Source organism: Vanacampus margaritifer, chromosome 2 (genome assembly GCF_051991255.1).
Source record: "Vanacampus margaritifer isolate UIUO_Vmar chromosome 2, RoL_Vmar_1.0, whole genome shotgun sequence".
Taxonomy (NCBI): Eukaryota; Metazoa; Chordata; class Actinopteri; order Syngnathiformes; family Syngnathidae; genus Vanacampus; species Vanacampus margaritifer.
This window is the reverse complement of record NC_135433.1, coordinates 47325493-47353146: the sequence shown is the minus strand read 5'-3', so window position 1 is coordinate 47353146 and position 27654 is coordinate 47325493. Positions and strand designations below refer to the sequence as shown.

At 37.1% G+C, this 27654-nt stretch overlaps 1 protein-coding gene across 3 annotated transcripts in view; it reads left to right on the top strand.

Moving 5' to 3' along the window:
* The window catches only part of crhr2 (corticotropin releasing hormone receptor 2), a 56867-nt gene that overhangs the window by 9810 nt on the left and 19403 nt on the right, over window positions 1-27654 (top strand). For all 3 annotated transcript variants that reach the window (XM_077558891.1, XM_077558894.1, XM_077558892.1), the window contains 2 exons: window positions 24157-24242; window positions 27283-27389. In XM_077558891.1, coding sequence (XP_077415017.1) covers window positions 24157-24242; window positions 27283-27389 — 193 coding nt within the window. The remainder of the gene's footprint in view (window positions 1-24156; window positions 24243-27282; window positions 27390-27654) is intronic.

The window sequence follows — 27654 nt, the reverse complement described above, 5'->3', positions numbered from 1 at the left end:
ACTAGCCATCAAAAGTCAATGTTGGTTCTGTGAAGTGATGTTAGGCACTGTTGCTGTTTCACTTTTTGATAGTTAGGATAGTTGGCGTGAATGTTAGTGTGATGGTATGCTTTGTGATTGGCTGACTAGTCCAGAGTTTAATCTTCTTTTTTTTTTTTAGAAGTAAGATGGCATAATATTAAATTTCCCTCATCCGTTCACAGGATAAGAAAGTGAATAATGGATGTATGTTTTTTTTATGCCCCCCATCGGCTTGATGGGACTTTCAGCCTCACCAAAGGTCTTGATTTGGATCTTTTGTGTCTGGTGTTGTTTTGTTACATGTGTTTGTTTGTTTGGCCTATGTAGACAGTCATAGTCACAATCAGTCCACTGGTTAGCTGCCATATTTTTGCTGTTGTACTTCAAAATCAGACAATGACCATAATGGTGGTTATATTCAGTGAAATGTATAACTGACTGTTGTTATTTTAGTAGTTTTCTATTCCCTGATATTTGTTCTAATTCCTGTTGGTATATTGGACTTCCAGATGGAATTCTGTGCCGTGCATTTGAGTCCAATTGTTCTGCTATTTGACAAAAAACAAGCCCCGAGCGAAGATGTGGGCCGCCACATTAGCTTATCACACTATCCACCGAGCCATGGACTGGCTAGCTGCCTTGTTGCGTGTCAATTGTGGTCAAAATATATTGTTGTTTATATTTAAATAGGTTTATGTTATGAGCTGAATTTTAAACTCCTACTTAGTCTAGTATAAAATGCTAGCGAATCAGAGATGTAACAGTAGATTGTGTTCAACTTTAGAGGTTGTACCAAAAAAACACATCCGTCACATGGTAATTTTATTATAAACAATTAACTAGACTGTTTTTCTTTCTCTGAAGGAAGGGGGTGTTGGTCAACACTGCTCTAGATATGCTGATGTTGTTGTTGGAAGTGTTTCTGTGGGACATTTTTTCATCTTCTTCTTATCACTCAAAAGATAAAAATCTGTAACAGCCGGTTTCTTGCCTTTAAAGCTTCTCTATGGAGCTTTTGCCTCCAGGTAAGCCCGTTCCTGTTGTACTCCATTTTTAATACGATTCTTTGAAGAAGCGCCTCAGCACATTTGGCACTGGGAAATGAGAAGAGATCTTTAGATGCAATGTGACAATGTCGTGAAAAGTAAAGTTGAACAACGCTGAGGACATAGGCTACAATTTTGAATTTCAACAACATTTTGGGAGGGAAAAGGGCACAAAAGTTTGATAGAAGACTTTAGATTGTCCGAATTGCCAAACAGAAGGAAGGCACTGTATAGTATATTAGGCTACTATATAGCGCACGAATATATAGTGAATGAGGGGGTTAGGGGTGAAAATTCCGACACAGGCGATAAAAACATTTTCACTCGTGGAAGCAGCACTTCTACTGTAACTGTTACTTTATGATTATGTCAGTGCATGTTCGTGTTTGACTATCCCGCGTTCCAACTCGTGTACAAATTCGGGTTGTCTCGCCACAGTAGGGTTGAAGTTCCATCCTAAATGGAACCATTACGTTTTTATGACTGCATTACTTCTTTTGGGAAAACGGTTTTGAAATCTAAACTAAAGTAGACAACAATAAGACGAAGTCTAGTTTCCAAATGAGCAAAGTTGTTTTTGAATGCTAATATGAACTAACTAGTTTTTGCATGATCACATTGATCAGTCTTACCTAAGTTATTTGTACATTAAATTGTAAATTGTCATTCACTACCCTGGGGGGGAAGGGGGTGGGTGTTGGGTTTTACATAATATGGACATTGGTTGCGCACATCAAAATCATGCTTCACCAACATGAATATTGCACCAAATAAAATCATTCATGTTGGTGAAACATGATTTTGCTGTGTGCACCCAATGTCCTTATTTTTATTTATTTTTTATGTAAATCCAACAGACTTTCACCCCCCCCCCCCCAGTATATAATGTGCAAATAAGAAATAAACAGTATGTACAAATAAGCTTTGGAAAATCACAACTTTTAGATGTCAAGTGTAGGGTTCCTCAGGGATCAGTGTTAGTACCATTGTTGTTTATTTTATATATTAATAATATTTGTGAAGTCTCTGGTTCATTAAAATTGACATTATTTGCTGATGACACCAATTTGCTCTGTTGTGGGGACAATTTGGAAAAACCCTTTGATGAAGTTGGTGATGAGATAAAAATCACTAACCTTAGCCAAAACAAAATTTACCGTCCGACTTGTTCAACTAAATAGCTTATGCTAAATGATATAAAAAAACCTGGTAATTTTAAAGAAACAACAGCTATATATCCTAAGATAGCATTTTCCCTTAAAATTGCATGAAATCAATTGCAATTTAATATTCTTCGAATTGCTAGTTCCTGATCGTAAAATGCTTACAAGAGGGCGGGTATCGATACCTTAAAATAAGACATGGCACCGGCACGATACAGATACCCCGTATGGGTACTCGCCCATCCCTAGTGTGAATATATATTTAAAGATGTCAGGAATGTTGTGATGCCAAAAAATCTTAATAAATGCCTACATTGTTTAGTTTTGTAAAGCTGAAGGGCAGTGATCGTCAGACATTTATAGAAAGCGACGGCATGTGCATGCGTCCCGCTCGCGCAATATGCTCTCATTATCCCGACACGCGATTCCATGTTTGGCTTATTGGCTCCACCTCGGGGCCTCTTGACTCTCGCTCATGTCTCTCACCAACTGATTGCGGCAAAAAAAGCGACTGACAGCAAATGCGCGGCCGGCGTACATGGAGCGAAGATTGTATTAATTTCCTGATGGGACAAGAAGAAAATGCGTACAGCTAAAGAGTAGCACATGAGTCATTGGCTCGTCTCTTCCAGGGACTATTAACACGCTTGTAATGTGCGATCCTGTCAAATGCATGATACAAGTGCTCGATAAAATAGAATGGCAGGCACATTTTAAATGGCGCTTGACAAAAATTTAAATATTCATCTCACAGAGCGACAATGGTCGGATGCGCTTTCCTTTGTCCTCAGCTTCGTCGCGTGCACTTCCAGGCGACTGACTCCTGACTCTTAAATTCAGTTTTCCCGAACCTTAAACATCAACTGTAAGCAAGATTTCCTCACATACAGACTTATTTTCAGTTCAGACTCATCTGTGTTGTAAACGCATACACTGTTTTTTAAAATTTATATTAACCACATTTTTTTAACCCTGGAGAACCCAAGAAACTTTTTCTTCTTTGGAAAATTATGAATTATACATTAAATGACTGCTATAAGTTCACTGAACACCAAAATATGTTTTTTCAATTTGAACCCTTGTTTTTTTAACTAGCTCAGAGTTGCTAATTTATCAAAAAAAAAAAAAAATAAAACATACTCCTAGGTATTCTGCAACATGATATGAAATAGATTAACAAAAAAAAAAACAATTTTACCATCTGATGGTTTGCTGAGAAGATGGTTTTGTTTGGATTGATTTCCATCTCAAAAAAACAGCATGTTGCCAGCCATCTTGTCACCACCACTCTGGCTCATGTAAGTGCAATATTCATCCACTAGATGGCCCCATGCAGGGGTCAGAAGTGGCACTCTGGACTTTTGAAGTTAAAATTTGTAAAAAAAAAAAAAAAAAAAGGTCTTTGTTATTTGAGTAGCAGAATTCATAGGGGCCAAATTTGACCCCGTGGGTTCTCCAGGGTTAAATGTGGGAGACAAATCTGCATGTGTGTGCTTAGTGTTTACTGCTTTCAACGGCTCTTGTAATATCCCAAACTGCGTGTTCACTCTTTTGGCAGCCATATTGTGTACTAAAGTTGCAATCACTGACTAAAGACCTCAAATAGTGGGTGCTAAATGCTCACGCAGTCTCTCTGCCTTGTCTTGCATGCTTTTGTTTGTGGGCGAACTGCACGGGTGGTGCTTCAAGATCACTAGACAATCTGGTAACTAGTGGTTGTGTTATTACTTTGGCAACTGTAGACAAGGCAATACATAAATACGCAGTATTAAAAAAAACAATTTTAAAATCACCATATGCGTGCTAAATTATTGCATTTGCGTATGCTCTTCAAAGAACGCCCAAAATGAACTGCGCAACAATGAAGCAAGTTTTGGCAGACACGACCTTGGGTGGACCCGGTTCGTAGGTCAGCGTCCACATCTGTTTGAGTGAGCAATCGAGTTTGTGACCGTTTTTCAAACCCTTGAGTAAATAAATGAGTGTGGCCAGAGTTATGCTGCTTCATTTAGATTGCTGGAAAATACAAAGAAGAAATAGATCAAATTTCCTGCACATGTCCACTTTTTTACATTCCTGTCCTTTAAAAAAAATTTTTTTTAATTTATAAATTCATTAAAATGTGCTGTTTTGATTGCGCACTAAATGAAAGCTGGTAGACCGCAGACTGCTCCCAAGTGGATCGCGAGGAGTGTAGGCGGGGAAAAAAGGGATTTGTGTGTATGTTATCGCTATATGTTAAAGAAGTACTTGAATTTTCTAAAAGAAAAAAAAATCGGTCGTTATAGTAACCTACTTCACTGAATTGTGTCGGTGGCCCAGGGTTTTTGTTGTTGTTTTTTTTAGTTCACTGGTATTTTTCTGCACTCACAAATCAGAGGGTGCTGATCTGATCCACAGCCACTCCAGTAAAAAAAAAAAAAAAAGAAGAAAAAAAAGGGTAGATTGTGCTGGCAAAAAAGGTTGGGAGGATGCATACATTAAAATGTTATAACCAATGGCGTCATTGAGTAAACTTTGAGTATCACTTATTCACCCATGTTATTTTTATTGTGGTGAATGATGTGTGAAACAAATAATCAATGAACCTCAAGTCACTTCCTGATTACCTATCATTCCTTTTCACATCACAATAACAGAGTGAAACAACTCCATTTTTTGGGTTTTTGTTGTTGTTTTTTTTAGTTCACTGGTATTTTTCTGCACTCACAAATCAGAGGGTGCTGATCTGATCCACAGCCACTCCAGTAAAAAAAAAAAAAAGAAGAAGAAAAAAAAGGGTAGATTGTGCTGGCAAAAAAGGTTGGGAGGATGCATACATTAAAATGTTATAACCAATGGCGTCATTGAGTAAACTTTGAGTATCACTTATTCACTCATGTTATTTTTATTGTGGTGAATGATGTGTGAAACAAATAATCAATGAACCTCAAGTCACTTCCTGATTACCTATCATTCCTTTTCACATCACAATAACAGAGTGAAACAACTCCATCGACAGCACACGTGGATTTCCCCTTTTAAACAATTGAATAATCTGGGAGGAATAATTACTTGATGCGCAACCAGGTAACCCTCAGCCTAATCTTTTAAAGACATTCGACAATTGAGCTTTTACCTCAACATCTTTAACCAGCAAGAACATATTAGCCTCTACCTTTTTAGTTTAAAACAGGCAGTAGGTAGCCGGTTGGTAGCTAGCTAGCGAGATGCTAACATAGGCACTGGGCAGCACAAACAGATGGATGAAGAAGAGGAAATCCACAACATCAGTTGCAGATTATCCAAATCAAGTTCTTTGTTCACAAAAGAATGGTCAATTCCGTGTCCTGTCCAGCCAACAGGAAAGGGAATTGATCAAAGTTAATCTTTTGCTGTTGCTCTACTGAGCTGCTTTGTTTGGTCGTCAAACTCCCAACTTCCTATTTTTATACCACACTTTGATCTAAATCCAAATTGTATGACATTCAAGGGCATCTGAAGCGCCGCTAGGTTTCCGTGATGTTGCTCGCAACTCTGTGAACCATCTCATTGCTAATCATAGTTCTTTCCTTTCCTCTTATTGCTTTTAGCATCCTCTCTAACCTGCGCCAAATTGCAATACCGAATGCACCCGGCATCCAATTAGGCTGCCGACGACCTTTTGTCACTGCCTCTTGAATTTGAGCCCGCATCCTAAACAGCTAATCCCTGGCACGAGCGGTAGGATTTCCACAACATTGCTCTGCGTGTTTCCCCCTTTCTGCAAAAGCTCAACTGATTTGCTGCGTGGCCTTCAGGGGGAAAAGCTCACTGCCTGCATTATCATGTGGGCAAAATTGATTTTGCAGCGCCGTTCTGGGCTTATGACATGGAAAATATTATTCTGTGGAACTTCAAGATGTAGGCAACTGTATTCATTTGGTGAAAAGGGAACACTGGTTAGCAGTTAGGAAAACTGTCCATGAGAGCACTGATTACAACAAAAAAGTAGCGATTTGACACGTGACCTCCTGCCTTGATTGAACATTGTACAGGTTTGAAGTACCTTTAGTGGGAAACTGTCCTCATTAGAGATGGGACAATGACACATTTTGTAACGTGGTTTACTTAACCGTGATTTACTTAACCATGACCGGGGGTGGAAGCAGATCTCCAGGTGTCCACTTTGATCGTGCACCTCTTCTGTGCTCACCCTTTTGCTGATGTTGATTGGAAGGGAGGGTTTAATGCTCAAATTGTGTTTACTTGATCCAGTATATCTCGAAATCTTTAACTAGCAAGGACATATTAGCCTCTACCTTTTTAGTTTAAAACAGGCAGTAGATAGCCGGTCGGTAGTTAGCAAGCAAGATGCTAACATAGCAGCTTCGATTGGCTGGTAATCAAGTCGGCGGTGTTCATTCCCACATTGGCATAAACGGCCATTTTCTAACTGCACCCACATACCAAAATACCAAACTCGATCATAACCGATTAATTATTATGTTAGAATTTACTCAAATAGGCGAAAGACATTTAACTCATTCACTACCAGCCCAGTTAAAATTGATTTTTGACGTCTATAGCCATCAATGGCACTGAATGAGTTAATAATGACAATGAATTATTTTTATGATTAACAAGCCAATTTGGTGGAGTGCTAACCCCTGAAGGCTAACTTAAGAAACTATGGCCCATACCACCACTGTAGATGGACTGTGTTTGTTATGGTGTTGGTATCTTCAAAATTTATGGTGAAATGGTGTTTCATAAAACTGACATTCTAAAGATAAGTTTTCAAATACAGTGAATAATATGATGCCTATTGATTGCAACTGACATGCACACCTAATGTAGCAGTAATGGACACAAATGTAAGTAAAAGGAAGTACTGCACAAGCCTTTAAGAAAAAAAAAAAACTGTAATAGTGCCTGATATGGCTTAGGAGGAGGTTGGTTAACTACCTTGATTGAGTTAAATGTGAGTTTGAGCTTATTTGAACATGAAAATGAATAAAAACAAAACAATAACAGTAATCAACATACAACAACAAAATAAAAAATAACTACAAAACAAGCAACATTTACGATTTGATTTACGATGGAGTTCCGTTTCTATGGCGATGATGTAACGTGAAGTAGTGCAGAAATAAACTCACAGTTACAGTAAATATTTGTGACTTAACCGAGGACGTACTTTATGCACTTTGCGGGAGAACATAGAGAATCTCATAAAAGGAACATAAAAAGGTTTCACACTATCAATGTCACTTGCAATGATAACAAATCCCACTTGCAAGAGAGTGGACCTCTGCCAAGGCTGAGCAATCATAATTTTGATTAAACACCAAATTGTCCGCCTTCTTAGATACACACCTCCTGTTTATGCATAGATCTCTTCATTAAGATTCATGATTGATTCAGTGGAAAAAAAAAATGCGAGCAAAATGTCCTACCGCTATTTTTCGTCAAATCTAATGAGATTCTGTATTCCTTGGCCCTTCCACAGATATCCCTGGAAAGTGTTATTCACGGTAGCCTACCCTGCTAACAAACAAACAAATGGAACACAGATCGAGCCAATAGAAGCATCATCTGCGCACACGTGTGCGAGAAATGAAACGCGACTCAGTTGTGGCAGCGATCGTCTCTATGCGGGGCGGCTCCAGCTGCCTTCTTGGCTCATCTCAAATGCCAAGAATTGAGAGGCGATTCTCCAACGCAGCCTGGGTGGCGGGTTTGGATTAGCAGAGTCTAATACTTTATGATGGGAATTTGAGCGGGAGGAGTTTTGCTTCACTTTGGATTTGGAACTTTAGTATGAAATCATGTAGCTGTGCTGTTCTTTTCTCTCAATTCTAGGTTTTCCCCTAAAAATGATACTTTTCTATTAAAAATGTATTCAGCAAAACATACAAATAGAAACAGATCCAAATGTGAGACCTTTAAAAAATACCGTGGCAAGTGAGTCATTTCTTTGCCACTCAGCCGGGAATAACACCTTTCCTTTCTGTTCCTTTCTGACTGTTCGGGGCAAAGTGATTTTATCTTCAGCACAAGACCAAGAGCTTTTCTTAACTGTTACCTTACAGAAGGGGAGGGGAGCCTTTCAGTATTCAAAAAGTCTGTAAGAATGTGTTTCATTTCTGGAGGGGAAAGGATGCCAAGTTGTATTTAACTCTTATTTATGTATTTATTTTTTAACGGCAATGCAAATGACAATGATGACGCATCCCTCAGCCGTCTCTGATTGGCTAGTTTTATTCACGCCGTGATGGCTATAGACTTAAAAAATTTGAACTATTTCTATTAGTTTAACATTTTTCTCCCACTTCTGTTAACAAGAGTATGAAAACCTATAATTGTTTTTATTGTATCAGAACAGATATAAAATTTGTGATTAATCATGAGTTAACTAGTGCAGTCATGCGATTAACTCATTCACTGCCATTGACGGCTATAGACGCCAAAAATTCATTTAAACTATTTCTATTAGTTTTCCACTTTTTCCACTTTTGTTAAGAGTATGAAAACCTAAAAAAACAACACACATTTAGAACAGATATAAAATTTGCAATTAATCGTGAGTTAATTATTGAAGTCATGTGATTAATTACAATTAAAAAATTTAATCGCCTGACACGATTTAAAAAAAAAAAGAAAAGATTATTAAAAATTAGGGGAGCTAGGCGATTACAATTTTTAATTGTAATGAATCGCATGAATTCACTAGTTAACTCGCGATTAATCACACATCTTATATCTGTTCTAAATGTACAATAAAAAATCTAGGTTTTCACACTCTTGTTAACAAAAGTGGAAAAAATATGTTAAACTAATAGAAATAGTTAAAATGAATTTTTGACGTCTATAGCCGTCAATGGCAGTGAATGAGTTTATCATGTATTTCTTCTTTCCTTTGAGATTTTATTAGTGGCAAAATGCACAAGGTGCAAAGGCCCTCTTGAAATGGCTTTCTGGTCATTATTCTTAACACAGTCCTTCCCAAATAGTGGGCCGCGGTGCGATGCCACAGGCACAGGTGTCGCTCCGGGGAACTTTATTTATTTATTTATTTATTGCCGTAGTAGAATAAAGTGTAATTGCACATCCACTACAGTAGGTGGCATTGTTAGTATGCAAGGAGTATTAGCTCCTCTGCAGAGGTGCACTTCAACAACTTTACACACAAATGGTACGATTTCTAGTTGACTCGGAGAGTTGGGTAGTGGTGGCTCACAAAAATACTTGAATAATACTGTTGTAATGAGGAATAAAAAAAAAAAAAGAGCTTTCCCAAAGTCAAAAATGCACAATATGTTGCAGGCGTGTTAAACTTTGTGTTTCGTACAGGTTGCGGGTATGACCCCCCCAGAAAAGCAATAAGATAAATAGTGAACCATTCATCCTTTAAACACTCACAGTAAAGTGGTACGTAAGCGGTTCAGATATTGGATGGATGGATGCTACCAATCTTCATGTATGCCATGTTCTCACGCTTGTATGGGTTTTCTCCAGATACTTTGGCTTGCTCCCAGTGTGATGTATTAGGAAGGTGGGAGGCTCCCACCTTTCTAATATACACATGTTATGTTAATTGACCTGTTTATATGTGACCTGCTATTAGCTGGCAACTATGGAGGATCAAAATTGCCAAAATTCAAAATAAATAAATGACTAAATAAATGACTAAAAGTGAAAATAAATAAATAAATATATATATATATATATATACGCTTGTATTTAATTTTTAAATTATGATGATGGGAAAGCCTCCTACGATTACCGTTGCTCTCTTCAAGTTGGTGTCAGTCAGCTCAGTAGTGTGCACCAGAATTTCAACTTCAAAATAAGAGTACTAACAGGAAGTACAGTATTAGCTGCCTTATTTTTGCTGGTTTAACTTCATTTGGTAAGTGTGCCTTGAAAAGTGTAAAATGTCTTATCCCATTTAATGTTCACGTGTTCAAATAAAGAAAGACCATGCTTTTGTAAGAGCATTCAATTGTAAATTACATTTTTAATCAAATGCAATATGAATTTTGTTGGAGGGAATGCTCATCTATTGTACATTGATACACAAACTGTAAAATTGTGTATGTTCATTAAAATGTTAACCAAAGTGGGCCGGTCTGAGCCCTGAAACTACAGGGCTGAAAATGAGTCCCTTCACGGCAGCCCCAACAACTGACACGCATTTTCATTAGCAACTCATTCATCATGTCATAATTTACAACAATCCTGGCAATGTTTTCATTATTCTATTTTGAATTATTCAAACTAAATGAACAAAATATAAGACCCCTCTAAAATACTACACAAAAAAGCAATTGAATTATTCATTGAAATCAACCACAGGATACGAATAAGAGCAAAATGAATTGTTGGAGAAAATAAAATACAAATGAATAAATGATGGCGATATAATCATGTGTGTGTGTCTTCACCTGGTCCCTGACGTGTGAAACACTCTGGCCTTGCTCCAGTTGCCGCTGCCTAAGCGAATCACTTTATCAAACTGCCGCATTGTGGCCTAGTTCACTCTGTGCCTTGTACGCTAAATTAGATTTCAGCAGGCTTTCGTCGCCTCATATGAGCCGTTTTGGTTATGCAACGTTAATTGTAGCGACGCCTTTTCATCGCACGGCTACCTGTGATTTGAACATTCGCGTGGGGGGGGGGGGGACAATTTGCACAAAGCAGCAAGCCTCAGCTGGCCACATCCAGGAGGCGGGAGGGCATCCTGTTTGGTTTGAAAGTGTGCCGATGCCTGATGTCAACGGACGGACTTTTCACGGTCTGAAACAGAATATTTTTTGTAGCCATAGATTTGTATTACCAAAAGAATATCAAATCTACGTTTGGGAAGGTTTATGGTCATCTTGCTGCATTCTGATAATGTGACTGTGACTAATCAACAATTCATAACATGCCTCATTAAACTATCACTTCACTGTCCCCCGATGAAGCACGGCTTGCGTGAAGCGTTTCCAGGAAAAGAGACCCGAGACAGTTTTTCATGCGCTTAATACATTTACTAGACCGCCTGTCATAAAAGACCAGTAGAGACCATCCAGCATCAGCTCTTTAAAGTGAACATTTTAAAAATGATTTTCATTCTTTATTCTACCAAAATTTAAGCCAGCTGTCTTAATAGATTCCTCCCTGCAGCTGCAGTTGAGTAATGTTGAGTATCATTTTTAGTAATTTTCAGGGCTGAAAGCAATACAGATTATTAGCAGTCAAGAAGGCCGATATTTATTTGCAGTAATAGAGAAAATATTAGTGTCAAAATAAAAAAATATTTTAATTAAAAGGTCAGCATCATCTGACTTTTGCCAGCTTTTAGGCCACATGTTGCATCCCTTTGCCAATAATAAAACATATAAAGAATAGACTGTTTTGTTTAAAAATTATAACAAAAATTGCAGGGAGCTTCCATGGTCATCAGCATGTGTTAAGATAAATCTAAAACTAAGCAAGTAAATAGCTCCCGAAAGTGTACTGTAAATAAAGTTTTCCAAAATTTCTACATAATTCCTTAGTTGTATTTTATTTTTTTAAATAAAAAGTGTAGGGAGTTACTAGTGTCGACATTTAAAAAAGAAAGAAGAATAAATACATACATGAAAATGTCCCTGTATCTCACTGAGCAACAAATGCATGCAAATGTACTGTAGCTAATTTGGGTTTTTTGTCAGCGTTCATAAAATTTTGAAAATATCTTCGCAGACATTAAAAAAATTTTGAACAAAATTCTAAACAACAAGTAAAAACTGTCTGTGAACATCTTACAAATCCTGATGAAAACCCAAAATTCGCAACGTTTGTAAGCATTAACCGCTCAGTGAGATACCAGCTTTATCGGACTTCAGATTCGTAAAAAAGGCCCAGCCGATAATCGGCCTATCTCTAATCATTTTCATTGTTTTTATACAGGCTGAATTTTTTAGACACATGTGTTGAGTCTTGGGCCTACAATGTTTTGTCATCAAAAGGACAGCTTCAATATGTATAGAAAAATAATCAATAATCAATCCGTTTTTCAGGTATGGTTAGGTTTTCTAGTTTAATCAATGCGATAGCATCCTCTGAGTCACACTCACCTCCTGTGACTGTCAATTGAGAAGGCGGTTGGCTGTGAAACTGCTGCACCAACCAGCAAATAGAGACACATTCTGAGCACTGACAAGGAACACACAACATGAAGTACCAACACCAAACACCGAGTAGCCTGAAAGTGAGCGTGTTTCGGATGATTTCTGTTTTTTATTACATTCTTGCGACATTCTACTGGAGTTGGAGTGTGAAACATGTCTGTAGGCTTAAAGGTAGCGGTTGCAATGATTAAAAACTTTTTGGGGGTCATATGTTGAAGCCTGGGGTGGACTGGCCATTGGGAATTTCGGTATTTCAACACCCCTCCCGCTCATCAACGAATAAGATTTGCCTCATGTCCGTCCCCCGTTGACAAATAATTTCTTGGGCTGAATTTTGTTCTCAGTTTGTCCCTGGTTAAAACTGTATGACCTTTACAAAATTAAAATGTTTTGGGGAGAAAAAATATCTCTCTGCCCGCATTTTATGCCGCTAATTAAATTAAATTAAATTAAATATATTTATTAACTCATTCACTGCCATTGACGGCTATTGACGTCAAAAATTCATTTGAACTATTAGTTTAACATTTTTTTCTACTTTTGTTAACAAGAGTATGAAAATATGAGATTTTTTTTATTGTACATTTAGAACAGATATCAAATTTATGATTAATCGTGAGTTAACTATTGAAGTCATGTGATTAATTACAATTAAAAATTTGGAGCGTCGGGCAATTAATTGCATGGCTCACGAGTTAACTCACGATTAATCACACATTTTACATCTGTTCTAAATGTACAATAAAAAAATTCTAGGTTTTCATACTGTTAACAAAAGTGGAAAAAAATGTTAAACTAATAGAAATAATAATAATAGAAATACATTTTTGACGTCTATAACCGTCAATGGCAGTGAAAGAGTTAAATATCACGGCGTGAATAAAACTAGCCAATCAGAGACGGCTGAGGGATGCGTCATCATTGTCATTTGCATTGCCATTACAAAATAAATACATAAATAAATAATTTGTGTTTATGGGGAGGTTGGAATGAATGAATTGCATTTCCATTCATTTCTATCGGAAAACATGATTTGAGATTCGGCTACTCTGATTTATGAGGGTGGTCATGGAACAAATTAAACATGTAGCTCAAGGCACCACTGCATAATAAATCATTTTTCCTTATTAAAATAAAATGAAATGCCATGAATCTGGCCCAGCCCCTCAAAAACAAAACGTGACAAGGCTCACATTTTTTGAATTGTAGAAAAATAGGACCGTATTGTGTCAAAACGTACAGCAGCAAAAGAGAATGTAAAGAAATGAACTGCTTTTATGAAGTGTCATCACGTCTGACGTCTCGCACCCGCACTGCAGGATTCTTGTGTTAAAGTGTGCCTTTAAAGGCCACGGCCAAGTGAGTGACTTCAGGAGCTGGAGTCGATAAGGTCGGCTGGTAGTTTAGTGCAAGCGTTTGCACCCTGCAACCTTGTCCTGATTTCAATTCATTCCTTGCCTTTTTCCTGTTAAGAGTTTGTGTGTTTGTGCACTCGCGACTGTGGCTCTGCTTGCCAACATGTGAGGACATTTCAGTGCCTTAATCGCTTCTTTTTTTTTTCTTAACACTTCACTTGAGTGGCGGTCTATCTGAAGCTTAGCAACACGAAGCGGAAAATCAACGGGAACTTGGAAAACTGGCATTACATGGAAATGAAAGTGTTTTGAGCTCCATTAACTTTTGTTTCACGTATTGCTATTCTTCTGGGGACTATACTGAAAATGGCAGATGACACATTTTGAAAGCTAAGGTTGTCCAGCATTTGCAAGCATGTTTTCTTCTTCCCTGCATTCGGTGCAGATCCCCAACCAGAGGCTTGGGAGCTTGAGGATTGTGCGCAGGATTTTAGTGTTCTTGTGCTCTTGCGGAGCTATCCACCCATTTTGGGGGTTACTGGATTTGCCTCCTCTGCTAGTATGTTTTCTCAATGTCAGCAGCCACTTCTTTCATTTGTCAGCGGTACATGCCATGCAGGGGCTTGTTTTACCCTGAGAGTCCATCTGGCTCCTTCTCCTTACTGGGCTTCTGTTGCCTGAGCATGATTTGTAAATGTTGCAGTTTAAACATTATACGATGTGTATTTGGAAAACACATACCGTGTCAACAACCTCACTGAACCTATCAGAAGCTAATGCTGTTAACCAACGCTAGTCTGCTAATCTACTTTACACGAAGCCTCGACTGGCTAATTTAACCATATACTAACTCAATTCTCAAACATTCATCCCATTGTCATCACATTCCCAAATTTCCATAGTGAGCTGCTTACCACTGTTTCCCAAAATCACTTTTTTTTTATTGCAGGCTTTCAATTACAAAATGAATGTATTAAAGGGGAAGTCAACCCCCCAACTTTTTTTCTGACAATAATATGTTCTATGCAGCCCCACTAGTCTAAATATGGTATTCTGTTTAAAATTGTGTAAGTGGAATATGAGTTAAGCATATACATCCAGCCATTTTTATCCATCTCAGGGGGCGGCCATTTTGCCACTTGCGGTCGACTGTAGATGACAACAATGTTGCTCAGGTATCAGGTAACAACCAATCACAGTACAGCTTCAGAAAACAGGTGAGCTGTGATTGGTCGCTGCATGCCTGAGCCCTGAGCAACTGTGATGTCATCTTCAGTCGACAGCAAGTGGCAAAAATGGCCGCCCCCTGAGATGGATAAAAATGGCTGGATTTTGCTTCATAACTCATATTCCAAAAATGTAATATTAATCAGAATGTCATGTTTAGACTAGTGAGGTCATATATAAGATATTATTGTCAAGGGATGTTTAAGGTTGACTTCCACTTTAACTCATTCACTTGCCATTGCTATTGAACTATTTCGAATAGTTTAACATTTGTTAGAGAAAACTATTTTTATTGTACATTTAGAACAGATATAAAATTGATGATTAATTGTGAGTTAACTATTGAAGTCATGAGATTAATTACAATAAAAAAATGCAATCGCCTGACGCAATTTAAAAAAAAGAAGAAGAAAAGATTATTAAAAAATTAGGAGCGTCAGGCGATTGAAATTTTTAATCGAGTTAACTCACGATTAATCACAAATTTTATATCTGTTCTAAATGTACAATAAAAAAAATCTAGGTTGTCATACTCTTGTTAGCAAAAGTGGAAAACATTTTACTAATAGAAATAGTTCAAATGAATATTTGACGTCTATAACCGTCAATGGCAGTGAATGAGTTAATGATGGTTTCATGCAAATCTACGTCTTCCTTCCTCCACATTTCTCAAGTGATTCAAGCCATTCCAACTTCAAGTGGCAAAGTCTACATTTTAACAATTCAATTCCGCATCATTTCATACATTTCAGCTGCAATTTCCAGTTATTTGTTTTCTAGCACGTCATTATGTGCTCCAACCGCCACGATGTTCAGGAGTGTCTTATGCGTAAATATTATTTTGTCAGTTTTGTAATATCAGATAACAATGTTATCGTCGCTTCTGAATGTTTTCACACCAGAAACATAATTTGCTTCCCCGGCTCCTCTCGATCATAATAATTGCACGGAAAACAAGTTGCATTTGCATGAGCCGTGCATCCTGCAGAGGTGCGAATGGATGGAGCGCGGAGGCGGTGCGAGATGTTGGCAGCCAGTGAAAGAGCTGGCGACGCCCATGACAGTGTAGGACACCAAAGCATCCCTGTGCTACACCAGGAATGACTTGTAAAAAGTGGTGCCAAAAAGAATAATAGCGTGAGTACTGCTTTTTCATGCGTGCTGTGCAGATGGTTAGAAATGCATTTTCCTTGCACCGGCGCTCGGGAATTAGCCGTGCGTCAGTGGAAGAGCTCGCACTACTACCCCCCACTTTCTGTTTCAACACCATCTCTCCTCGCTTTCACAAACGCGGTGTGATAGTTGCCTGCAGAAGCCCACAACTCCGGAAAGCGCCGCCTGACTCTAAAATTAGCTCCTGACAACTTCAAGGCTTACTTTTGTGTTAGTTTTCATGTCAAGTCAGATGCGTGTAGCTTGTGGTAAGGGAATGTGCTGTTTAACGCTGACTGGTCGGGGGATGCTTCCGATTTGTTTAGACCGACTGGTGGATTTTGAAGCGTTAAGTGACGCTCGTCTCCGGCTGGCACTGCCGCAATGACTTAGCAGTAGGTGTCACAGCTGGAAATGTTCATTGTTGTTATGCGTCAGCGGGTAACATCAATCACGGTGATGCAGGAAGTCAGAAATTTCCGACTTGAAACTAGGCAAAGTGGAATGGGAGTCGACGCGGTAGTCTGATGTGACAAAATGTGTATGGCATGTGCCAACGGTGCCTTAAGCTCTACCACACACTTAGTCTGTAAACGCAGTGCGGCTCAGCTTCTGACTAGCTAACGTCATTGCTAGTAGTGTTAATCTTATTTTGTATCACAGTTAGTCAACCTCATTCTGGAGAACCCACGGGGTCAAATTTAGCCCCTATAAATTCTGCTACTCAAATAACAAAGACCTTTTTTTTTTTTTTTTTACAAATTTAACTTCAAAAGTCCAGGGTGCCACTTCTGACCCCTGCATGGGGCCATCTAGTGGATGAATATTGCACTTACATGAGCCAGAGTGGTGGTGACAAGATGGCTGGCAACACAACATGCTGTTTTGTTGAGCTGGAAATCAATCCAAACAAAACCACTTTCTCAGCAAACCATCAGATGGTTAAATTGTGCTTTTTTTTTGTTAATCTATTTCATATCATGTTGCAGAATGCCTAGGAGTATGTTTTATATATATATTTTGATAAATTAGCAACTCTGAGCTAGTTCAAAAGACAACGGTTAAAATTGAAAAAACATATATTTTGGTGTTCAGTGAACTTTTAGCAGTCATTTAATGTATAATTCATAATTTTCCAAAGAAGAAAAGGGTTCTTGGGTTCTCCAGGGTTAAGTAAATTTTTAGTCAACTATAAATGTAGTCATTTCAGTCCAAAAAAGCATAATTTTATTTGTCTAGTTTTAGCCAGCAAAATCGGTCAACGTTTTAGTCTAGTTTTAGTCAGGACAACTATTTAACCTCTATATATTTTTTGTCAGCAGATAATGTCAAACATTTTTGATCTCGAATTATTCCACATAAAATGTATCTCTTTTTTTTTATTTATGAAAAACACCTTCACACACAAAGACAGTCAACAAGTGGCTACTATGGTGGCATGCTATGAGCTAGTGAGTTAGCTAGCATTAGTTAGCAGTCGGATTAACATTATAGTTGTTGGAATGTAATAGCTGTTGGTTTAATGTTACTTTATAAATATAATTTACTATTTTTTTTAACCGTTCACTGTGAATCCATCTCCTTTTTGTCCCGTGTTTGTGCATGTTGTACTCGCTAGCTGCAGATTTGAAAGGGTATGTGTCACATGACAGTGTCACATGACAGTGTCACAGAATAGCAGAGATAAGATTTTACAAAATCATATAATATTTGTCTCATTTTTGTGGACGAACTAAAATGGCCATACATTTTAGTCCAATTTTAAAATTTTCGTTTCATCTTCATTAGGCAACGAAAATGCATACTGATTTAATCCCAGTGTTTTTTAATGAGGGCTTTAGTCTAGTTTAGTGTGTGTTAACGTGTGTTGTCGAAATGATTTTTGTTTTGTTTCGGTTGACGAAATGAACACTAATTGCTAGCGACAAATTTGCAGACTTATTTGAAATGTTGTCATGCAGTTGTATGTAAAACAAACTAAGACTAACTTTTCTTACTATTACTTACAAAATAATAATAATTAAAACAAAGAAATACTAGGGCTCGGTATTGATTCTAATTTCTTCAATCGATTCGAATTCAATTCACAAGTGTTCAGTTCGATTTGATTTCGATTTATTTTTTTTCCGATTCAATCTGATTCGTTTCACTTCAATCCAATATTGATTAATTATGGAACATCAATTCATCTTAAAAATCAAGAAATTATATAAACTCTACAAACATTACATTTTGTAAGTGTTTAAATGATTTAGTTTATTAATGAAAGTAACACGTGTTATAGTCACTGAAGTCAAGTGTTACATAAGCACTGACATAAGCAAGTATGAGATGAAAATATTTTCATAATTTTAATTCAATAATTGTAAATATAAATTTATTAGCTCCTCAATTGTCTTAGAGTGCGATAAGTCAGATCTTTCATAGATGTAAGAAAATGCTTTTAAATTTGTGCCAACATTAAATTTCTAGAAAACAACAAGATACAAAAAAAATTACCTTTAAAATTCTATTTTATTATGAATTTATGGGAAAAAGAGATATTTTTATGAATCAATATCAGCCTTGAAAAGGAAAATCGATTATTTTTCCCCCTTTTTTTAAAACCCAGCCCTAATAACATCAACAACTAATGGACTTTGGCTTGACTTCCATCAAGAGCTGCTGCTTAAAATTTTTTTTAAAAAAATAAGTTGTTTAACCTCTACCCTGTGACAAAAACAACACTGATTGGCACCACTGCAACAACCAAGCGAACACAAATGCAAAAGATACATCCGCTTATCTTTTGTGTAAACAGGAACTGATTTAATGAGACATAAAAACGGCAAACTAGTAGCAGTAAAGTCTCCAATAAATGAAAGCTTCTCAAGTACGAAATCGATACTTGTAATCGTGTTGTATGTCTTCTCTTTTAGGTCACAACCGAGACAGAGGATTACAACACTTACAGTTTAAACCGTGTAAATTATGACTCAATAAAAACATCAATGGCATTTATTGGTTTGGCTTTATCTAATGCGGACCAGGCTCCCCCCCCCTAGACACACACACACTGATATTCATTCACATTTCAAAAGAGTTAGTCGGTTTGATGTACTAAATTTTTTTGCTATGCATGACCTGCTTTGTAATTGTTTAGCAGACTCATTTTTTTTTGCTAAAGCATGATGACGTTACAATTTCTGCTCCATGCAAGAACGGAAAACATCCGATTCCGGTTTGACCTTTCGCTAAGGCAAACTCATGCATCTTGGATCTCATTGTGTTTACCTCTCCGCATCGCTTCTTGTATGCATTGCTTGTCCCAGTCCAGAATGTGGATGTGACACATGCAAAATATGGGAATACATGGAATGCGTTTTCTCACTACGCAGCTGCTCCAATCGTCTTGTGTGTTTGACGAGAACACCTATTGTGTACGCCACAGGAGACAGGTTCCACTCAGTCGACCGTTTCCGTGCTCATGCTTGTAATTTACGCCCGTGTTCTCCACTAAGAGGTACGCGCCACTGACTTTTAGCTCCCGTCTTCCTTTATCCTGCAGCACAAAGCGGCAACATTTCTTGTGTTTTCCAAAATGTGTATTGTTCCTTAAAGTTTGGAAGCGGATCATTTCCCAACTTTCTGGGTTCCGAATGTAAGCTACAAATGCTAAAATGCTTACTGCGTACTAGGGGTGGGGAATCTTTGAATGTCTCACGATTCGATTCGATTCCGATTTTTGGGGTCTGCGATTCAATTTAGAATCGATTTTCGGTTAAGAACGATTTTTGCTTCAAAATGATTTGATTGCCAATGATTTTTGCTTCAATCTAAAGATGTACAAGGAATCTACTCCAGTCTGACTCGCTAATGCTAATTAGCGCGCTACTTGCAGCACTTTTATTAATCAAAAGAACGGCTCCACGCTGAAAAAAAACAACTTTTATTAGAATAACTTGATAGTGACTTTTTCCTTCTACTCTCTAATGTGGCTACAACTTAACAGTGTATCAGACCGCGTGGAACCACACTGCCCCTCAGTGGCCAAACCGGGTACAACATGAACAGTGCTCCCAATAAAGGCACACACAGACAAAGGCAAGACAGTGTAAAATAATTTAAATAAAATCGGTTTTGGGACATTTAAAATTGATTCTGAATCGTACTATGAGAATCGTACTATGAAAATCGCGATTCTTTTGAGAATCGTTTTTTTGGCACACCCCTACTGCGTACCATATCAATCCAAAAGGATCCAATTGTAAGTGTATTGATTGCCTGGTAATGACATCATTACCTTTGAAATGGCTGACACATTTCACACTGCAGTCCTCCAGCTTTATTTTTATAGTGTCAATGGATGCCGTGCTCTTAATAAATTGATGGGGGTGTACTTAAAATAAACATTCTTTTTACCATCAAGGGAAAAACAGGTAGTAATTGTAACTAGAAAAATTCCCGCGGAAATTTTGAATGGGACTGCTGACTCTTGTAATTGAGCTGAACAAATTTAAACGACTGGAATCGGTCAAGAAATGTGGAAGTTAACCATAATCAACATAAACTAAAAGTATCTTACTGTCCCTTTAAGAAAAATGCACTTTCATGCACACACATTTGACTTGGAGACGTCACGCACCCACATTCCATTGATATTGTATGAGAGACGCACACCTCGAACAAAAGCCTCTCACGACTTAACGGTTGAAGTTGCAGATTCAAGAAATGGCTCGTTGGAACGGCAAGGGTTTGGGGAACGCGGGCATGTTCTCACTTTTTTAATCGGATGAAAAATGACCAAATGAGAGCAGGTTGAAAACTTCTGATTTTATCAGAAATGAATGGGGAGAGGCGCCTCAATTTAACATGGAAAAGATAGGCGAGAGAGTCCGCATTCTCCTCGCTTAAAGTGAAAATAAAACCCTCAGCCAAATAAAAGTTAATTTGTCTGAAAGAAGAGACTTGTCACTATAAAATGTGAGAATTTGATGTCTAGTGAGCAAAGATTGTGGCCATGGTGACGAGTTGAAGTGAAACTTTTGGAAATAGAAATAGATTGTTTGGTTCCCGCCACTCAAAGCCTAATTGCTCAACAGAGTGTAATAGAAGGCTATTTCACTCACTGTCTTTGAACCCGTACAGGGGGGAGAGCTTTCATTCCTTAAAATAAATTTCGACACTGAGCTAAAGATGGGAAAAATTGCTACAAAACGAGCTAAAATTCATATCGGTCGGTTAACGTATGCGCGCGCAGCGTGTCTTGGAAAAAGGTGCTTGATGTGTGATTTTTTCTTGCCTTTTCCCATTCATTCCTATGGGACTTTTTGGGGGACTTTTTTGGGAATTGCGTCGCCATGGTAAGTCGGAATTCCTAGAAAAGTAATGCCGCACCGAGTCAGATCGAGCCGCATCGTTTGATACCTCATTTGTCCCGGTGCGATCTACGGTACGGACCGCATTTTTGCGGAAAAATCTGGGGATTTTCTAGGATGGAGAGTAATATGTGCTGCTTTCAGCAGTCCCATAATTAGCTAAGATCATTGATGCAATTGTTCCAGCAGGACACTAAAAACCTACTAGTATTAGATTCTGACGGTATGATAATTGTGAGAAATAAAATATTGCAGTATCATGGTATTAAAGTTGCAGCTGTAAAATGACCTTTTTTTGAACTATTTGATTAAATAAAAACAGCATATCTTCCATTCCGTCACTTCAGGACAGAGAGGAGAGCCACTTTTGTCCCCAAAGCAATTCTGCATTTTAATTCCAGTAGCTAATATTTTCTTACACATCTACAGATCTTCTTCTTAATATATATACATGTTGGCAGTTGGAACTTTATCCTACTCATTGAGTCACCTTATTGAAATTGTGTATTTATATTGTATATATTTTTTATATTACATGTATATTCATTTATACTTTTTATTCTCTTTTAAATGTAATGCTGCCCAAATGCTGCTATTTCTAAATTGCCCCTAAGGGATAAATAAAGTTATATTGAATTATATTGTTAAACACAATCTATTTTTAAACTAAATACACAATATTTTGTACTTAGATGTGTATCATGTTAAGTTAAATAAATAGATAAATGTTGACATTCTTGTCCTGTCTTAATTCTTCTTAATAAGTCACAGTGTCCAATCACTGGTGAGCTATTTTTAGAACAGTTGTGTGCTACTCATGTTGTCCTGGGACTAACTAGTACCCACAGGCACCTCCCTTTTTTTTCTTTTTAGGACAATGCACATTAAAGAGTGCAAAGAGGTATCTGTGTTTGCGGTATCTCGTCTTGCTCGCTTCTCCTCCTCCGTTATGTGCCAAGAATGAGGGGAAAATGTTAATTAGAAGCGATTAACTTCAAAGAGGCAGCTCGTTTACTCAATTCTACAAGCAGCCAATCATATTTTGCCCTGCTTGTCCCCTCAAAAAAGAAAAGACAAGAGCTCATAACTGGTGACATCCAGTATTTACGGGTATTGAAAACTTACTTTAAAAAAAAAAGAAGTAAAACATCAAACCGCAGACTTTCTATTCCAGGTTCCTATGAGGAAAACATAATTAGTTTCCCCCTTCTTCTGCCCAAAAAAAAAAAAAATAATTCTTCAAATGACCTTCCATGATTAAAGAAAAGAGCAAAAATGATCCAATAAAAAATTGTCGGCATGTCAGTGAATAAAAGAGTTTCGGAGGTCAAAAGTTTATCATTAACAAATACTTTTGAATTCTATACAGAAGACAAAATGCATAGAAACAATTTTCGATAACATATCAAGCCAAATGGATTGGAATCGACATCCATAGAAAAAATAACTAATTAAATGATGAATATCTTTACCAATGACTTATATTAAAGTCGGGTTCTCAATGAATGGATGGAAATAACTAGGGCCCGCCTGATATGCATTTTTTTAGGCCGTTACTGATTTTTGGCAGAAAAAAATGACAATTACCGATTTATCGGCAGATTATTTTATTATATATATATATATATTGCATAAAACTATCCTCCCTTTCCTAACTTTCACTATTAAGATTTACTCTGCTTTGAATGACATCGCATGACTTTAATAGTTAACTCAGTTAAGTACTAAGTACACGTGATAAAAGTTTGTTTTTTTAACTCATTCACTGCCATTGACTTCAAAAATTCATTTTAATAATTTCTATTAGTTTAATATTTTTTTCCACTTTTGTTAACAAGAGTATGAAAACCTAGACTTTTTTTTAAAAAATAATCTTTTTTTTTTTTAAGAAAAAAAGAAAAAATTAGGGGCGGCAGGCGATTACAATTTTTAATTGTAATTAATCGCATGACTTTAATAGTTAACTCACGATTAATCATAATTTTATATCTGTTCTAACTGTACAATAAAAAAATCTACGTTTTCATACTCTTGTTAACAAAAGTGGGGAAAAAAATGTTAAACTAATGGAAATAGTTCAAATGAATTTTTGACGTATATAGCCGTCAATGGCAGTGAATGAGTTAATAAATTTGCACCCCAAAAAAATCACATCGCCATTATGATGTGAGTAGAATTTTTGATGGGAGATGCACTAAACATCTAATGTGAAGCATATCGTAACATTTTGAGCCCCATTTTGAGGAAAGCAATGCGAGGACCCAATTATCTCTGCTCGTAGCTTTCATTTGTTTTTAGATTTGCATCGCTTGACAGAACTAATGTCTCGCACCCTTGTTTTAAGACATGAAGCGCCGACTGCCTTTCGAAAACTTGCACACTGAGAAATGGCTTCCGCCGGGAGTATTTTATGGAAGTGACTCAGAGAGAGGATTTGCATGTCTTACTTTTGAATGGGAAATACAAAAACATTGCGGAATTGGTATTCCGTGTGGGAGTCGGGCAGATTGTCGTGCAAAACTTTGACCGTGGTGCTGAGTTATCATGCCACTTACTTTCTCACAACCGTCACCTTGTCACAAGCGATGACTCACTTCAGTGACTCAGCACGAGATAAGTTTGGCCGGCTGAATGCAAATGGCAGCTAAATGAAGCGCGCATTTTGGAGTCGTGTGTGTTGACAGTAATTAAATTGTCATCTTTTTTTTTTCCAGGTAGTGCATACAGGGAATGCATGGAAAACGGCACATGGGCACTAAAGAGCAATTATTCAAACTGCGTGCCCATTTTAGAGGAGAAGGTAAGTGTTTGTTTTTGTTCTATTTTTTAAAATGCCACCCAAAGGAACCGCATTTTGCGTTGGTTTCGCACAATTAAACACTTGAGACGTTTTGTTTCCGGACGCTTGCGCTGATCTCCAAGTGCAATATCAGTGTCTGGATGAGTTGAAGCCTGCAGGCAAAAGCGGGAGAGCGACATGCAGCCCGATAGCTCGTCGCGTCTCCCGACTCAAGTGTATTTCTGGCTCTTGCTCCATTTTTCTTCTGGCAAATTTAGACATCCTGAAGTGTGTGAAGTGTGTCACTGACATTTACTTCCCCTCCTTGTACTAAAAGCAGCAGGATAACAAGCTAGGACGAAGAGGCTTGTGACATATTTGAAGGAGTGCCAAATGAAACTGGAGTAGTACCACGAGGAGTGACATGCATGTCGTTAGCTGCCATTGACGGCTATTGACGTCAAAAATTAATTTGAACTATTTCTATTAAAATTCCCCACTTTTGTTAACAAGAGTATGAAAACCTCGATTTTTTTTTTTATTGTACAGTTAGAACAGATATAAAATTTGTGATTAATCGTGAGTTAACTATTAGTCATGCGATTAATTACAATTAAAAAAATTTATTGCCTGCCGCCCCTAATTTTTAACAATCTTTTCTTTTTCTTTTTTTCTTTAAAAAAAGAAAAGATTATTTTTAAAAAAGTCTAAGTTTTCATACTCTTGTTAACAAAAGTGTAAAAAAATGTTAAACTAATAGAAAATATTAGAGAGTATGAAAACCTAGAAAAAAAATATTGTACATTTAGAACAGATATAAAATTTGTGATTAATTGTGAGTTAACTATTAGTCATGCGATTAATTACAATTAAAAAATGTAATTGCCTGTCGCCCCTAATTTTTAACAATCTTTTCTTTTTCTTTTTTTCTTTAAAAAAAAGAAAATATTATTTTTTAAAAAGTCTAGGTTTTCATACTCTTGTTAACAAAAGTGTAAAAAAATGTTAAACTAATAGAAAATATTAGAGAGTATGAAAACCTAGAAAAAAAATTGTATTGTACATTTAGAACAGATATAAAATTTATGATTAATCGTGAGTTAACTATTGAAGTCATGTGATTAATTACAATTCAAAATTAGCAGCGTTGGGCAAATAAAATCGTAATTAATTGCATGACTTCATGAGTTAACTCACGATTAATCACAGATTTATATATCTGTTCTAAATGTACAATAAAAAAATTATAGGTTTTCAAACTCTTGTTAACAAAAGTGGGAAAAAAATGTTACAATAATAGAAATAGTTCAAATGAATTTTTGACGTCTATAACTATCAATGGCAGTGAATGAGTTAATAGCATAAAAGTCATTTTAAACTTACTGTCACAATATCAATTAAAAAACACACACCAATGTTACTGTCTTTTTTTCTTATTCTCAATCAAGGCAACCAGACTCTTCTCTTTTGTTAATTTTGTTGTTTTTCCTTGTTTTCCGAAAACTAGGGGTGTTAGAAAAAATCGACTCGACATTATATCGCGATATTACAGCGCACAATTCTCGAACCAATTCGATATGCGGCTGAATCGATTTTTAAACATCAATTTTTGGAGGGAATATTCAACAAAACGTCTTACTTAGGATTAGGATTCACAAATTAAGCATGGAAGAATGCTATATTTATGTAACATTAAGCCTTAATATGTTATTTCAGTGCTGTTCAAACATGAAAGAGATGTTATAAGCTCAGTTATAAACCTGAATTTTCAGATAAATCAATACATTTTCATACAAAACTTACAGTGTACATGTACAAGTTTATTGATTTGTATTTTCTAAATTTGAGTTTAAAAAAAAATCCCGATAATCAATTTATAGATTCGTATCGGGATTAATCGGTATCGAATCGAATCGTGACCTATGAATCGTGATTCGAATCGCCAGGTGTGAGGCAATTCACACCCCTACCGAAAACATTCAAGAATAACTTGGCAACTAATTATGCTATTAGAGCTAACCCAATGGTATGACAGTCAACAGCTAGCTTGCATGAGAAGCTAGCATAGCGGTCTTTATCTTTACTCCTTTTGCTCCTTGTAGAACGAGTCGTCCTGCTTGCAATTTAAAAAAAAAAGATGGAAAAAAATGCTTGTATTTTAAACAACTCGCTAAGCACTCATTTTGCAAGACATCATCGTGTTTATGTACGGATCGAGTAGATGTGTGAGTAGAGTGCGAGGCAGTTGATGCAAACATCGCTTTCCCTTTGCTTATTTGTTTATCTAATTTAATGTCATTTTATTTTAGGTTACTTTATTATACACTAGTATCTGTGTTGGTGGGATGTTGTTTCAAATGTGATAGCAAGTTTGACCTCCTGGCATTAGCATATCGCTAGCCAAAATGTCCCCTTGCTAGAGTGTGAGGCAAATACGCACTTTCTCTTTTCTTATGTGTTTAATGTTATTTTATTTTAGTTCCGTTTATTATACACTGATATTTATGTTCACATGATGTTATTTCAAATGTGGGAGCAAGTTTGATATCCTGCCAATTCCACATCACTAGTGTAAAATGTCCACTAGCAAGAAGTGCGACGCAGATACACATTCGTTCCCTTTGCTTGTATGTTTATTTAGCGTAATTTTTTATTTTATTTTAGTTCAGTGTATTACATACTGCCATTTATGTTTGCGTAATGCAGGTTCAAATGTGGCAAGTCTGACATCCTTCCAAGATCATATCGCTAGCTAAGATGTCCGTTAGCCAGAGTGTGATGCAAATACACACACTTTCCCTTTGCTTATATGTTTATTAAATTTAATGTCATTTCATTTTAATGTTGATTATTAGACACAGAACTTTATGTTAGCATGATGCTGTTTCAAATGTGTTAGCAAATCCTGCCAAAAGCATAGCTAGCCAAAATGTCCGCTAGCCAGATGCTAAGCTGGACTGCTGACAGAGAGTGTTTTATTCTATTTAATTTATAATTTAAAAAAAATGGAGATATATTGTCTGGATGTAAACACGTGTATTTATTGTTTGTTATCTTTCAGAGAATGTACCCCGTACATTATAAGATAGCGCTGATCATCAACTACCTGGGCCACTGCATTTCTGTGGGGGCGCTATTAGTGGCCTTCATCCTCTTCTTGTGCTTAAGGCGAGTACAGAAATAGCACACAAACATCTCTACGTTGCGCTGCGTGCCACCTCAGAGCTGCAGACGTTCCGGAACATTCCTCTCATATTTTCTCAGTTTCTTGTCATTAGGTTGCTTATGTCAACTGACTAGATTGCGGCGTTTTATAATACTGACCCCCCAAACACACACACACACACACGCACACACACACACACACACACACACACACACACACACACACACACACACACACACACACACACCTCCTCCGCTTCCTCTTTCT